The sequence below is a fragment of the Aptenodytes forsteri genome, unplaced genomic scaffold (genome assembly GCF_000699145.1).
Source record: "Aptenodytes forsteri isolate BGI_AS27 unplaced genomic scaffold, ASM69914v1 Scaffold426, whole genome shotgun sequence".
NCBI classification, from domain to species: Eukaryota; Metazoa; Chordata; class Aves; order Sphenisciformes; family Spheniscidae; genus Aptenodytes; species Aptenodytes forsteri.
In genome coordinates, this window is record NW_008794010.1 from 1,980,032 (window position 1) to 1,994,556 (window position 14,525).

The 14,525-nt window shown below is 36.7% G+C and overlaps 1 protein-coding gene across 1 annotated transcript; it reads right to left on the minus strand.

Annotated features, from left to right (window-relative positions):
- Window positions 1-4,470: 4,470 nt before the first annotated feature.
- Window positions 4,471-14,177, minus strand: LZTFL1 (leucine zipper transcription factor like 1). Its single transcript, XM_009290427.1, has 10 exons — window positions 14,139-14,177; window positions 13,186-13,310; window positions 12,516-12,710; window positions 11,946-12,006; window positions 11,048-11,116; window positions 9,580-9,645; window positions 9,366-9,443; window positions 6,367-6,540; window positions 5,779-5,882; window positions 4,471-4,940 (listed from the first exon to the last, which is right to left on the minus strand). The coding sequence occupies exons 2-10, from the start codon at window positions 13,260-13,262 to the stop codon at window positions 4,922-4,924; spliced, it is 843 nt and encodes a 280-aa protein (XP_009288702.1). The 5' UTR covers window positions 13,263-13,310; window positions 14,139-14,177; the 3' UTR covers window positions 4,471-4,921.
- Window positions 14,178-14,525: the final 348 nt, after the last annotated feature.

Consider the following 14,525-nt stretch of genomic DNA (forward strand, 5'->3'; position numbering starts at 1 on the left):
CTACAACCTCCTTTCAGGTAGTTGTAGAGAGCGATGAGGTCTCCCCTCAGCCTCCTTTTCTCCAGGCTAAACAAGGCCAGTTTCCTCAGCCGCTCCTCCTCAGAGTTGTGCTCTAGACCCTTCACCAGCTTTGTTGCCCTTCTCTGGACACGCTCCAGCACCTCAATGTCTTTCTTGTAGTGAGGGGCCCAAAACTGAACACAGTATTCGAGGTGCAGCCTCACCAGTGCTGAGTACAGAGGAGCGATCACTTCCCTACTCCTGCTGGCCACACTATTTCTGTACAAGCCAGGATGCCATTGGCCTTCTTGGCCACCTGGGCACACTGCCAGCTCATGTTCAGCCGGCTGTCTACCACCACCCCCAGGTCCTTTTCCACCAGGCAGCTTTCCAGCCACTCTTCCCCAAGCCTGTAGCGTTACATGGGATTGTTGTGACCCAAGTGGGGGTCTATAACCCCTAGATTTAAAAATAAACTCTCTGGGCTTTCCTTGATGAGCCAGATATGTTGGAGGGGGACAAAGTGTCAGCAGGGGCCAGCTCTGGTGTTTAGTACCTGCCATTCCTGGAGGCACTCCCTTACAAATGGAAACATGCTGGGTGTTAGCATATTAGATGATTATCAAAGGGAAGTGATGGAAGAGTCTCTACAGCCTCTGCAAATGTTTAGTGATGCTATCAAGGGAAGCAGATATACAGCCAAGAGAGTTGCAGCCCCCACATAACAGTTTTTCTGTTTGGATTCACTGTTCACAGTTGCTACTCTAAGCTCCATGTGGCCTTACTTTAGGAGAAAGAAAGAATCCAGCTGGGTTTCCAGATCTTTGACAACTCACAGGCCATGACAACTGTTAGATGATTGCTCTACATGTAATTGGAGATTACAGTTACTCCTGTAAGTAGTTTTTAGGATTGCAATTATTCCTCCCAGCTCATCACTACTACTTGCTGCTTGGTTCCTAACTGTAGATGATACCGTTGAGGTCTGTACCCTGAAGTCATATCCAGTCCCTTAATCACCCTTGAAACTGTTTCGCACAGTTTTGACACATCTCTCAGTCCCCAGAGATCAGTAATATAAAGCATCTTTATGGAGGCCTTATCCCCAAGAAAGCATGCCTGAGGAGTCCCTCTTTTTATTTTCCTTGCTTTTCCTTAGCACCACAGCTCTATCCATCTTCTAACTGTGGGGTTTTTTAGGGTACTCCATCCGTAAAGGTGCACTCAATGCGGTTCTGCATCACAGAATTGCACCTAATTCACCCAGACCTCAGAATCTACTTGTGTAAAGCAAGAGAGCCACAAACTGGCATCTCACTAAAATCAAAAGGATACCTGGCCTATTCAGTCAGCTCTTCTGCTTGTCTTCTGCCAGTTCATGCTCTCTCTCTGTCAAAACTTGCCTGCAGTTTAGGGAGGTCTCCAGGCAGCTCTCTTGTTCAGCAGCAGCTGTCAGTTGTGAGCTGCCCTGTCAGAGTCCTGCGCCAACCACTCAGCATCATCATCACTTACAACACACACTCCAAGACACTACATTAACAGGTTCCTAAAAATAATAATTAAAAAGTGATAAAAATCAGTGTCTCTAGATATTAAGACTGATGAAATAGAATGACATGTATCTACCCACCTTTATTTGGAGAAGACTTGACTCCAAATAGGCTGCCTAATGTTTCAGGGTATGTCTGAGAGGAGACTCCGATAAGGAGAGCAGATCTAGGTGCCGTCAGGGAGAGTTCTGTAGGTGGCCAGAGCAGGGCAGGAATCCTGGGGAAACGCTTTCACCGGGACATTGTCAAAATTAACAGTCATAGGGTAACTCCTGTGGGCACATTCTCTGCTGAAAGCCAGTTAGAAACATTTACAATAACAATTACAATAACAATTCTTACCTGCTCACATACAAACTTATCTTCAAATCACGTTAAATTGTTTTTTAACATGTTTTAAAAGGCCTGGCCTCCTAGAATGGCTCAAACTTTTTAAGCTTGATCCATTCAGCCACGTGACACCCCAAGATAATTCACGTTTGTTTCCTGAGGCAGTAAGAATCATTTGACTGTGGTCTGACAGCATTTGGTATCATGCAGAAGCCAAGAGCAGTCCTTGATAACGCCAGAAGGAGGAAATCAGACTGAGGAACCTTAAGAACTTCTAAGCTGAATTGAAATCTAAGTGCCTGGCCGATGACTCTGGGTTTCCCAAAAGCAAGGTATGTCAGAAATGTCCAAATTGCAGCTGTCCTTGCATTGGTCTATCAAATAAAGAGGAGCACTTGCAGTTTAAGTGAGTGTTATATATTAGCATTCATCTTAGGACATTAAAAAAAAAGGCTATTATCCACAAGAGAAAAACAGATTAAGGAGTACTCGATGAACAGTGACAGAACATCAGGTAATATACTGTCTCATTAAGAAGGTAGCATGCAGCACTGCTGGCTCATTTATTAATGACCAACTGCTGAACTCAGGTCACCGTTACAGCACAGGGTAGTTTTTTAGCTGTCAGAGTCAATACTAGTGAAGCTGAGCTGCCTAGATTTCATTCCCGTAGAAAATACGCTTCAGTTGGCAAGCAAAAAAACCCTACCCAGCTTGAAAGAGATTTGATTCCTGCAGATCAGCCAGTTATAGAGAAATTTTCTTTTTAAACATTCCTTTCAGGCATAACTAGGGAATTAACAGCTGAAGTGGAAAAAACGGATGATGTCTATTTGAGCAGTATAATGAACTTCTGAAAAACAAAGGCTGGTAAAAGCAGCATTAGAATTTACACTTCAGGGAAAGAAGTGAAGTTTTAGAAACATCAGACACAATCAGGAGAAATTCAGATGTCCTCTCCATCTTCTAAATATTGTATCTATCTCAAGAAAAAAGAGAATCACTACTGTGTAATGCTCCAGGTCTTCTTTGACAAGTACATAATCTTTGACAGATGATGTATTTTTTTCTCAAGAGCTCCACACAAGACCTTTTACCTTAGCCATCATGCAACACAAACCGATGACAGCATCACACTGATCTTGTACTCACTAAACTGGCAATCTGCAAGACAGGTAATCAAAGTCAGTGTTTCAATTTTGTGCTGCACAGTTCCCTACAAGATTTGCCTTACCCATTTGAGGAGATAACAAGGTCTGTAACCACACTTGCCTACAGCCAACTTATTTCACTGAGACCTATCCATATTCTGAAGTTGAGAGCATGCTTTCTTGTCAAAATGGTTTTTAAGCAGAGAATGAAGGCCTATCACAAAGACAATATTCTAGCTAAGTCAACAGCCAAAGTTTATCAGAAAAGAGAAAACCAGCAGAAATCGTAAGATTCTCTGCCTTTCTTCACCCTTTACCTGCCATTTTAGAAATAGTAACTGATCTCATTAAAATAAGTTTCATTACAAAGAAAAACACAATATTCACCCAGACAAGTACACCTGTTGGTGTCAACATAATTGCTTTGAGCAAACACAGATTTAATTGACACTGCATGAGGCATATATCGCCCCATAAAGCCCTACTATCATGTTACAGCAATAATATCATGATAGATACAGGACTTTATCCCAAACCGATCTTGCTTAACCAGTGGGGGAAAAAGGACAACAAAAGAATTTATAGACTGCAAATGTATGGCAGATTTGACTGGGGCATCACTGCTTGAGCAATTTTAGCAGCTTTGCCCATTTGAGAAAGAATGAGGAAAAATGATCCATTTCAGTTCAAGCAGCTCCTGAGGCAAGCGCTGTTAAATGCGTTTCTGTAACATACACACACACCAGCCTTTTCCCAGCCCTGCCACTGGTACACAGCTGTTTGACATGGTGTGGCTTTGGGCATGAATCTGTAATTTACAAGTTCGCATTTCTAGCAAGATTCTTTACTGATCTGCCACTCCTTTCTACAGATATTAAAAAAAGAGCTATACAAAACATTCCTATAAAAAAAACCAGCTCCTTGAAGATTAAGTGTTTGAAAACATAATGGTTTTATTTGGAGTAAAATACAACATACATATGAACAGGGACAGATGAACAAGTAGAATGCACTATTTAGAGGCTTCCAGATAAATGCAAGGCAGAGGATTACGAGCAAAAGACTTGAGAGAAGTAAGCTGTTTTCTGGTCAGGTTACAATAAGAAAGGAGATGAAAACATCTAAAATAACTTATTTCCCAAGAAAGTTGCTCCATTAGCAACTTCCCTATGCTTTTTCAGATTACCATCTTAACATTAAGAACAGTGGCAAAATCAGAATCTATATTCTGATGTCCAAATTTGTTTCAAATAAATTCAAGTGAAAAAGTATAACTCCAATTAGTGGCTTTATTTGAAAAGGTCCAGCGCTTCCACTATAAAGCATATTTACCTCACTATCTAATGAACACCCTCTAGCAAAATGTTACTGACCACATTTTGCTGAGGTATGAGATGTCCAGTGTGAAATAACATTACAGAATCAGCGTCTCTTTTTTCCTCCTACTTTTTACTTCCACTAATGCAATTTTCACATGTAATGCCATTTCATGGCTACATTAACTATACCAAAAGTAACAATGGGAGTTTCCACCTCAGAGACATCAAAAAACTCTAATACTTATTTTTTGTCTATTTTTCTTTTCTTAACAAAAATAAACTCCTTTCTTTGTAGGGAACGGTCTCACTTTAATAAGCTCCTGTTCGCTATTTCTCAAGGAATGTTGGTGGTTAACAATTAAAAACACTACTACAGAAACTAATACCTATAAATTGTAGGTTTATAAGGGAGTAAGATAGGAGTTTCAGGATCTTATTAGTATTAATAAAAAGTTATTTTAAGCACTAGAAGCAAAAAATATACCATTCAGAACAAAAATTATTGAAAAATAATACCAGTCCACATTTTCTTTCTACGGCAGCTTCTGATAGATCAGATGTTCTTGGAGTTTTAGTCCTCTGGCTCATATCTGAGGATTTAAAAAAAAAAAAAAAAAAAAAAAAAAAAAAAAAAAAAAAATCATTAAAACAAGAGTAGAAAATAACCAAGAGACATTTTGTCTCTGAAGAAAATATGAAACCCAAGTAATAAATTACTCCTATTAGTGGCGCATTCCTATCAAGGCTCACTGTATGACTTAGGGCACAGACAAACGCATATACTGTTTAGACTATTTTCTCCTTTTAAAATTGGCCAGTGTACCAAATAGTAGAATGAGGGAATGACCAGTAACTCACCCACAAATCCCAAAATACAGGCAGAAGTTTAAACAGAAGTTTTAAGTTCCACCTCTGTCATCCTACAGCATAGGTCTAAGGCATCCATGTTGCCAAAGCTCACTTGACATTTGCAGAACGATAGTCTTCTATGCAATATAATGGCCAGGGTGCATCTTTCTTTACTCAATACAGGCCTAAACCTGCTTACATACAGTGGACTTCTCATTCCCATAAACAAGCGTGGAAGAAATAAGATAATGCCAAAGCATCCAGTACATCTCCTACTTGTACCTCTGTGTATAGCACCTGGGGGCTTATCTACCACACCCATGAATATCCTCTCCGTAGTAAATTCTCTCATTACTTGCTACACAGCAGCTGCTGTTGCACACATCAGTCCTATTCACCTAGCACCCATTAAAAGGATTGGCTTGTCAAAAATCAGGGAACAGCCTATTAGAAATTCTTTTTAAGGGAAAATTTATAGTCTGTTTTAGAGACAGCTTCACATTTATAAAAACAAAATGGGAGTAGAACATGGATCCAGAACAAGGATCCTGTTTGGACAGACAGAACAGCACCACTTACTTGGAAAGCTTTTTACGTAGATCCTTTATCTGTTCATTCTTCTTAGTGAGAATCTCTTTCATGTTGCGATAGGCAGCTGTTTGCTGAAATTTCTTCTCTAATTCCTACATAATAATAACATCAACATATTATTTACATATTATGAAAACCAGGCTAATACGCTTTTTAAAAAAGATGACTTGCTTTTCCTCCTCAGTTTCAGAATAGTAGTTTCTCTAACTTACTCAAATTTAGATGAAGTCAGCTAGTAGATTCAAATGATATTACTGGGAGAGACAGAGAAACACAAACTTTATTTTCTAATGAAATCAGGCTAAAAGTCTTCTGAAGACTGGGAATACACTTTTCATTCAAAAATTTCTATGCAGACAAATGGGCAATTTTTAAGTATTCATCTAGTTATAATCATGCAGTTAGTTGTGTTTTTGCTGTTTTATGTATAACGTGTTTTTCCACTGAAATAACAAAAATACACTGGCACAAGCGTGACCCAGTGAACTCTGCATCCTGTAGTGTATGCTTGTTAAATTACTAATCAGTTAAAATATGAGTAAGGATCTCATCTTTACATTACAATAAAATGCTAACCTTTTCAGCTGTGGATAGCTGATCCTGAACCTTAAGCAAGTCATGTTTTGTGGTCACCAAGTTCTCTTCCAAGAATTTTTGGTTTGCAGTAGAGTCATTCAAAGTCTTCTCAAAATGGCATTTCAAAGCTGCCACTTTATTTTCCAGTTCAGTGATATCCTGGTTTGCATTAATCTTCAAAAGAAGAAATATTTAAAATATTCAAATGCAAGAGAAGAAATATTTAAACTGTCAAGTGCAAAATTCCACATAAGGTGGGTACATCTTAATTTTTAATAATTGTGTTCACGTTATTCCTGTAAAGCCTAAATTAGAAGTGCTTTAAGTAAAAAAAATTAGTTAAAGCACTAACTAATTTATAACTTTAAAAAATTGTTAATAAATGCATTTTAAAGATGGCTGGAATGTCTTCTCTGCCAAGTTGAGATTTCAAGTCCTTGTACTTTTTTTCAAGTCTTTCACTTTTTTAGGAATTAGGTGAAGCCACAGGGTGAAGAATATCACAATAAGTTATTTAGCATACAGAAATAGTAAATTACAGCTTAAGGTCTGAATGCCTATGCTATAATGTATTTTTAAAGCAGGTATAATATCACAGGCGTTTCAAAAGCTGTTAGTGTAATACTGGTAGGAAAGGATGAAAGTGTTAAGGCTCATATTATCAATCAGCTACCAATATTGCACTGTTCTCCGATGCATTACAAAAAGAGCCTCCACAGTTGCTTGTGAAGCAACTTTGCTGTTTCCCTGTAAGAAGAAACAACCCAAACACTTCTGGCCATCAGTTCTGGGTCACAAAACATTATATTCATGTAACTGTTCTACAGATTTCAATTAAAAAAAAAACAAACCCTCTCAGGTTTAAAAGCTCAAGTTCAAACTCTCAGAAGTATAATGACTCAGGATGAGGCTGAACCAGCAGCACCTTAAAAAGAACAAAAATCTAAAACTAAGGAAGCTCTGCTCCTTTTTCTATGTGGAAGGTAAGATTTGAGCATAGGAAACCACTTGATAATAGTACCTGTACAGAAGAAAAGCTTATTTTGAATTTTGAGATAGAGTCCAAAGCTACAGTGCTGAAAAGCACTACATTATAATGTTTCAGATTAGAATAGACAGTGATCATTTTTCTAAACTGTGACATAAGTCAATTATGTAAAAATTCTAAATCCTCAAGTTAAACTGATCCAATAGAGCAGTTACTCCCAAACCATGGTTCACACTTGGTGTGTGGAACCATATTAAACTATTAAAAAAAAACCAAACCCACAAGGAAAAAAAAGGTAGAAATCTGCTGAGCTAAGAGTTGGTCCCTAAGAACCACTGTGGTTTGGCAGTCATTTGTTTGTCCAAAGAGTTTGAAAACTACTGCTTTAATGAGCAACTGGGTTCATATGATCTTATTGACACCCATCCTATAAAAATATGGAGTGAAACCAGATAAAATTTAGCATTTTCTCCAAACAACTGATACTTCAATTGATTAAACAAAGTAGTACATTTCAGCACTATATCTACTAGCTAGTTTCAACAACATACATATGCCTGTAAATAGAAAATGTAAGAGCTGGAGAAGAAAGTGTCAGATTATAGCAAATTAGGACATGAAAGCTGAAGATACTCAGCAGCCCTGACATTGAGGCCAATTCATGCTTAACCAGAAAAGTAGGATAAGATTTGGTTCCAATCTTTTAAAATTACAAACACTATTATCCAGGATTTAATAAACCCCTTTAATATTTTAAACCTTTAATAATTTAAGGCTTAACAAGACAGATACAGAAAATATTTGCCATGACTGATAAATCAAGTTCCCTATTAAATAATATTATTGAATACAGATTTTGAAAGTTACTAGATAAAATTATAACATATTAAGAAAGCCAAAGTACATACCATAAACCAGTTAGAAAGCAAAATAAAAAGAAATCAGGATTAAAATATGAAAATTAAAGTGGAAATGTTTTATGATATTGAACTTCACTTCCAAATCTGTAAATACTATAGGAATTTTAAAAAGTCAGTTTGTCAAAATAATGGGATTAAAGTGTTCTAATTTTGTTAAAAGTTTGAACTGAAATGTTTTAAATTAAGGAACAATCACACATGAACAAACTTTAGAAAATTCTGATTATTGACAAAAATAAAATACTAAGGTGACCTGAACAGATTTATTTGTGTCAATCTGCATGACTTCTAGCTTATGTTTTTTTCTGCAGCAACAACTCACCATGTTTGAATCCTCATTTACAAAAAAGATTAAGAACTTCAAGTAGTAAAAATAAACAGTGAACCATTTTTGACACTACGCTGATATGGGTAGAACTACATAAAATCAAACATTTGTCATCTGACCCATGATCATTGACATTTGTAGCAAAACTTCAACTGATGTTAAAGAATATAGGACACTGGACACTTACATGTAAGTATTTAGGTTTTTAAAGTCTGAAGTGAGAAGCAGCAAGTCTGGCTTGTCCATGTCAATATCAAGTGTGACAAATGCTTGAAAGAACTAGTTTTTTTATCGTTGCTACAAAAAACAGGTTAGATATCATTCTTTCATTAGTAAATGGGAAGAAACAAACAGAAATAAATTTGTATCTGTTAATACAAATATCAGCCCTGTCAATATGAACTCTGAAATACTACTTCCTGATGGTATCTGGAATAATACTTTCTGATAATAATTTATCATGGTCTATGTGACACAAAATACGTGTCATAAAATCAACTAACGTTCTGGGTTATCTGCTGACTGACAGACTAGCAGGAACATGACAATGTCAGCAGGAACATGACGATACTAACTCGTTCTGGTTTCTGCTGACTGACAGACTAGCAGGAACATGACAATGTCAGCAGGAACATGACGATACTAAAACGAACCTTCATATTTACCAGAAAAGAAACACACCATACAGACCAACTTTTTAGATGTACAGGCAACATTTGTGTTAAATGGGGGTGCTGGTGCAGGAAATCCTCATTATATTTACCTTTTGATCTCCTTGGATCATCTGTAAATCCTTCAGTGACTTCTCTAGTTTGGACTTTTCATCTAGTGCAGCTGTAGCCTGTGATACATTGAAAATGTAAAGTCTCAGAAACATATTTTAATTGAAAACATGAGAATAATAACCATGGGATTCTTATTTAGGTATTTTTTAATATACAAACAGCGTTAAGTATCCAAGCTTACAGGGAATTTACCTGTGTTTCTATGGTCTTGAGTCTGGTCTTCAATTTTTCATTTTCTTCTTGGAGACAAGCAACTGTCTTTGGGTTAATGAACAAGAAAAAGTCTGTGAGAACTCTTGTGCTATTTTGAACTTTCCAAATACTTCAGGTAAGAAAATACGCTTCACAGCTTAGGAAAGCAAACAAGCTTCTAAACGCTTATAAAAATGGCCTTCATAAGAAGTCAGTAATCCATTTATTTATTGTGTTTTCTGCCTCAGTCAGCAAGAAATTTAAGTTCCCAATTTTACTGTAATATATAGGACCGTTCACTTAAATTTGACACATGCTTTACTGAATTGAGATTAGTAAGCTCAGCATCTTTTTAGTATCAAGATTCACGATAAAGAAAATTGCATGTTCAGAGACGCAAATCTCATTGCTGCTCACATTTGTATTTTCAATCAACAGGCAAGTAAGAATTTATTCCTAGTTCCTGTTTAAAAGAGACAAATACCAGGTTACTGGATATCATGTTCTGTGTCACAGGAAATAACCATGTTTTATCAGTCAGAGTAAATTCACCATATAAATATTGAATTATTTTTGAGGAAAAAAAGACATCAGATGTACATATTCAACAAAAACTGTTGTGAAACAGATGTTGAAATTATTTTTGAAAGAGAACTACATTGATCTATAAGTAAAATACAAGTCTGAATTCTTGAATGCTTTAATTATCTTAATGGGTAACAACAATTTGATTCAGACACTGTACTTCACAGATCATTTTGGTAATGTAGGCTAGAAGGCAGAAAACACAACTCCTCACTAAATTTCTTGACTGCCCATAACTTAAAAGTGTATAAAGATAACATAAAGAAGTGTGGCATTTTAAAAAAGTTCAGTTGAACTAAACGAGTTCCATACCTAATAAAAACTATTGATAACATCAAATACTATAATGTGTTTTGTAATTCTGAAAATCTTTAGCAAGTGGGAAATCAGGCATTTTCAAAACTAGTAAATTCCAAACTCTAAATGCCTGTTTCTTTAGAAGGAATTTAACCAGCTAACAAAAGAAAAAAGACTGAAATGTAATAGGATTGACTTTGAGTGATACAGAAAATCTCCGATAACCTGATCATTTCAGCCAGCTACATATTTTAATTTATTTCCTTGTTGGAAAGCCAGCCAGCTGCATGGCACAAACCGAATACTGCTTTCTACTAATGCACCTCATTAAATGGTAAAATAAATAATTACAACAGCGAAAGTGTCTTTGCAAAAGGAAGGTCAATATTGTAATACCTGTTAGAGACCATAACTGCACAATAAATTTAATATGCTTTACAATATTTATTAGCATTTTACTTTACATTCTGGGGTATATTGCCTTGATGTCTATATAGTGACAGGCACATTATCCAACAGCTATCCAGTTCAGTTGAATAAGCAGAATGGTCATTAACCACAACTGCACGAACAGACAAGTTCTTACCTTGTTTAGCAGTTCTGACCCACCTTCATTTAATGGAGCCAGTTTTGGTTTAATGAGATCTGCACTGGGCTAAAGAAATAAAGGTTAAAAAATTAAATTATACAGATTTCTAGGAGGAAGAAAAGTATTGACAGTCAATTCAGCTTTCTTTTGTAAAGGAAATGAATGTCCTTTTATTTCAAGTTCACTTTTTACTGGTACCTTGGCTCCTAAGTTATATACTTCACTTTCAGCTGAAGTTAAACAAAAATACTGCATAGAGACATAAAAGGATTGCAAACTTGAATTTACAAAAGACTACCAATGCTGCAGCAACCAAAAGACAAAAGAGTAAGGAAAACAGAAAAAATATTTGAGTGATTGTAAGAGTAAAAAATATTTACACAGCTCAAAATAATTTTCTTATTTTAAGTCTTCAAATGTAATACATATTAACTAAATATACATTTAGGCTACAAACCAAATAAGGTGCAACCATAATCATACAAGATAAGCTAGAGTCATATCTGTATTGTGGAATCTTCTCAGCTCTTGACTCCATGTTGGGACAAAGCCTTGGGACAAGCGAATGTCCCAGCCTTACCCCACTTTCCAGGGGGAAGGGAACCCAGGAGCAGATGCTCCAACACATCCCTGGTCTGGCTGACTTTGGGATGAGGATTATGAGGCATGCCCTGGGTGTGCAGAATCCGCAATCTGGAAACAGCCAAGGCCTTGGTGCCGAACTGCAAAATGCTACTTTTTAGAGACTTTCAAAGACTGTTTTGAAAAAAGGCATTTTTTTTGTTTTTGTTTTGTTTTCCTCTCTTAAGCACAAAGAGTCAGTACTAAGTATTTTAAAGACCTGTCATGACTCCACATGACATTTGATTATGATTTGATTAAAATAAAACTCTACCTTCTTGTTCGAAGATGTAAATTCTGACTTTTCAAACTCAGCAACCTGTTCCAACAATTCTCTTGAAAAGAAAAATAAAGGGAGGCACTTATTTAGTGAAAGAGCTATGTTATGAAACACATTTTTACCAGGCTGATGCTATGCTCTTTATTGCACGTAAGATTCTCGTTAGAAGTACAGAATGAAGTCCTATGCAAATACAATAAATGCAACAGATCATGTCATGCAGTGGTATGGTATATGCATTAGAGCTGTAAGATTTAGCATCCTTGATTAAAATATAATCTACTCAGACAACAAAGGCTTTTTAATGAAATCCTATCACCTGCTCTTAACTGATTAATTCAAGTAAGAATATTACCAATAAAAACATCTTCCTGACAAATTTGAGATTATTGTGTATCTTGCTACTTTATAGATGGAAGACTTGAAACTAACCTATCATCAATACAATAGTAAAAGAACAGCTTTCTATGGTTAGAAAAAGAATGCAAATAGTTAACACTTTGAAGTTTTCTTATTATTGAAAGGCATTCTATACAGTCCAATATACAGTCCAATATATGTTACCGATTCTCCAATTCAGAGACGTCTGTCTGTAACTTAAGGTACCATTTCTCAGCCTGCGAAAAGAGCTGCCGCAGAAGTAAAACATTGGTGTAAGTTGTATTTATGAGCTCTGACTCCACTTCACTGTGTACAACAGTCCGCAGTCCATCCAGCATGTCTATCACCTCATCAACTGTGAAGGTCTCCTCAACAAGTCTAAACAGAGCAGTCAAGATGAGTCATGTATGACAAAAGTAACAATTTTGCATTGTTATGAGACCTCACTACACAGGTATCACTCATATAATGCAATGTCCTTCTAAAAACATTCACTGTCAGTAGTTCTTAGATGACCATGGCACTACTAATTGCTTATGGTATTTAAATTTTCTCTTGGAAACATTACAATCACAAACCTTACTTCCGCTACAGTCTTACATCAAATTTAGACATCAGAAGCAAGATATAAAGCAATGTCATGCTGCCGATATCTACGTTAATTCCTAAAAATTTGAACAACTTAGTTTTAAAAAGACTTGACTTGCAACATTTGGAAAATTATTGGGTCTGTCTTCCTCACTAAGAACATACAAATGTAAACGGACAAAACTTGCCCCATAAAGCATTTAAACCTGCAATTGTTGCTAGCATATTTAGCTTTATTCTTGCCCAGAACCACCCCCCAAAGTACCTGCTGTCCTTAAGGTCCTGAAAACAAGAATCCACTGTTTTGAGACACAGGCCACGCTTGAAACGAGCAAAGCGCATGTAGTTGATCACTTCATTCTGGTGGTGCTCATTAAGGCCTAGCTCTGCCTGCAGATAAGGATATAAGCACAAAGATAAATATACACTGAAATAAGTAAAAAGGAGCATAAGTATTGTGAAGACTTGCCTTCTGACTAGTTTCTGTGCTTGCTTTCATAGGGTTATCACGTTAACTAGTATGTTAAAAAACAACCATATTTTCATATGTGTAATCCCTATATACCTCACGTAAGTGCTCCCCCTTTAAAAGTACCAGTACTTGGAAGTAAGTCCTCAAGTGACCAGTACCCTCAGAAAAGTCATACAAAATCAGAGACAGAGACAATCAGAGGATCAGAACCAGAAGGACTGTAGGGGAGAGGAAGCTCTTGGATAAATTTGTCTTTGTATTACACATACACATGTATAATGTAGCTGAATGATGTATCTTTTATAGATGTACTAACAAAAATACACAGGAAAGTACATTACGTTTCTTTCTTAGTTTATATGCAAAACCTTGAGACTTAAGTGAGAATCTGAATTTGTTTCTCATCAGCCTATTGCCCAAACCCAAATATTCCCAGGGCAAATTAAGAAGGAAGCGGTTTTAGATCTGGCTAACTAACCCTTCTATGTACGCCTCTATTTCAAAAGAAGGAGTATTGGCATGGCCAATTACGTCAGAATAAATCTTGCTCGTGCAAGTAGCACAAGTCACAAGGAGGCACAACAGGGCACAAATGGGAGTTTATAATCACAGTCCCTGGAAAGCTGATGCAACCAAAGGTGAAGTCCGTTTGAAGTCCATTTCATTTACTCCAATGTACTGAGTTAGTATTGCTGATGTTGGACACAGCAATGTAGCAACTCAGACAAAACAGTTAATCTGATCACCTTGTCCTTATTAATCTAACTGCGCAGGGTAGCTCCAGTGAAAATGAAATACTGCAATACCTGGATGAACAATACTGAAAGTGTGAGCACAGATCTCGACTGCCTGGAAATTAAAGGCAGTCTAGGAAACAGCAACAGCAGTAAGTAAAACAAGCTCTCACAAAGTGGTTGCAAGTCTGATGTCTCCCACAAAGGCCCACATCTTGCAAATGAGAGATCATATGAAAAGCTCAATTAATGTTCTCTTTGCTGTTGCTGGGTTTTCTTTAGGTGAAAAGTTTCTATTCATTACAGATAGAAAGGAAGATGTATGCCATCGCCGGTGCTGAAATCTCACAATCCAGAGCGCAGCTACAAAAGGACATTAAACTAATAAATAAATACATA

Coding starts and splice junctions, on each gene's coding strand:
- LZTFL1 (XM_009290427.1), bottom strand. CDS start 13,262: ATGCGCTTTGCTCGTTTCAAGCGTGGCCTGTGTCTCAAAACAGTGGAT. Junction 12,007..12,515: donor GTCTCTGAATTGGAGAATCG/GTAACATATATT, acceptor TTTCTTTTCAAG/AGAATTGTTGGAACAGGTTG. Junction 6,541..9,365: donor TGATCCAAGGAGATCAAAAG/GTAAATATAATG, acceptor CTTCTTTTGAAG/ATTAATGCAAACCAGGATAT.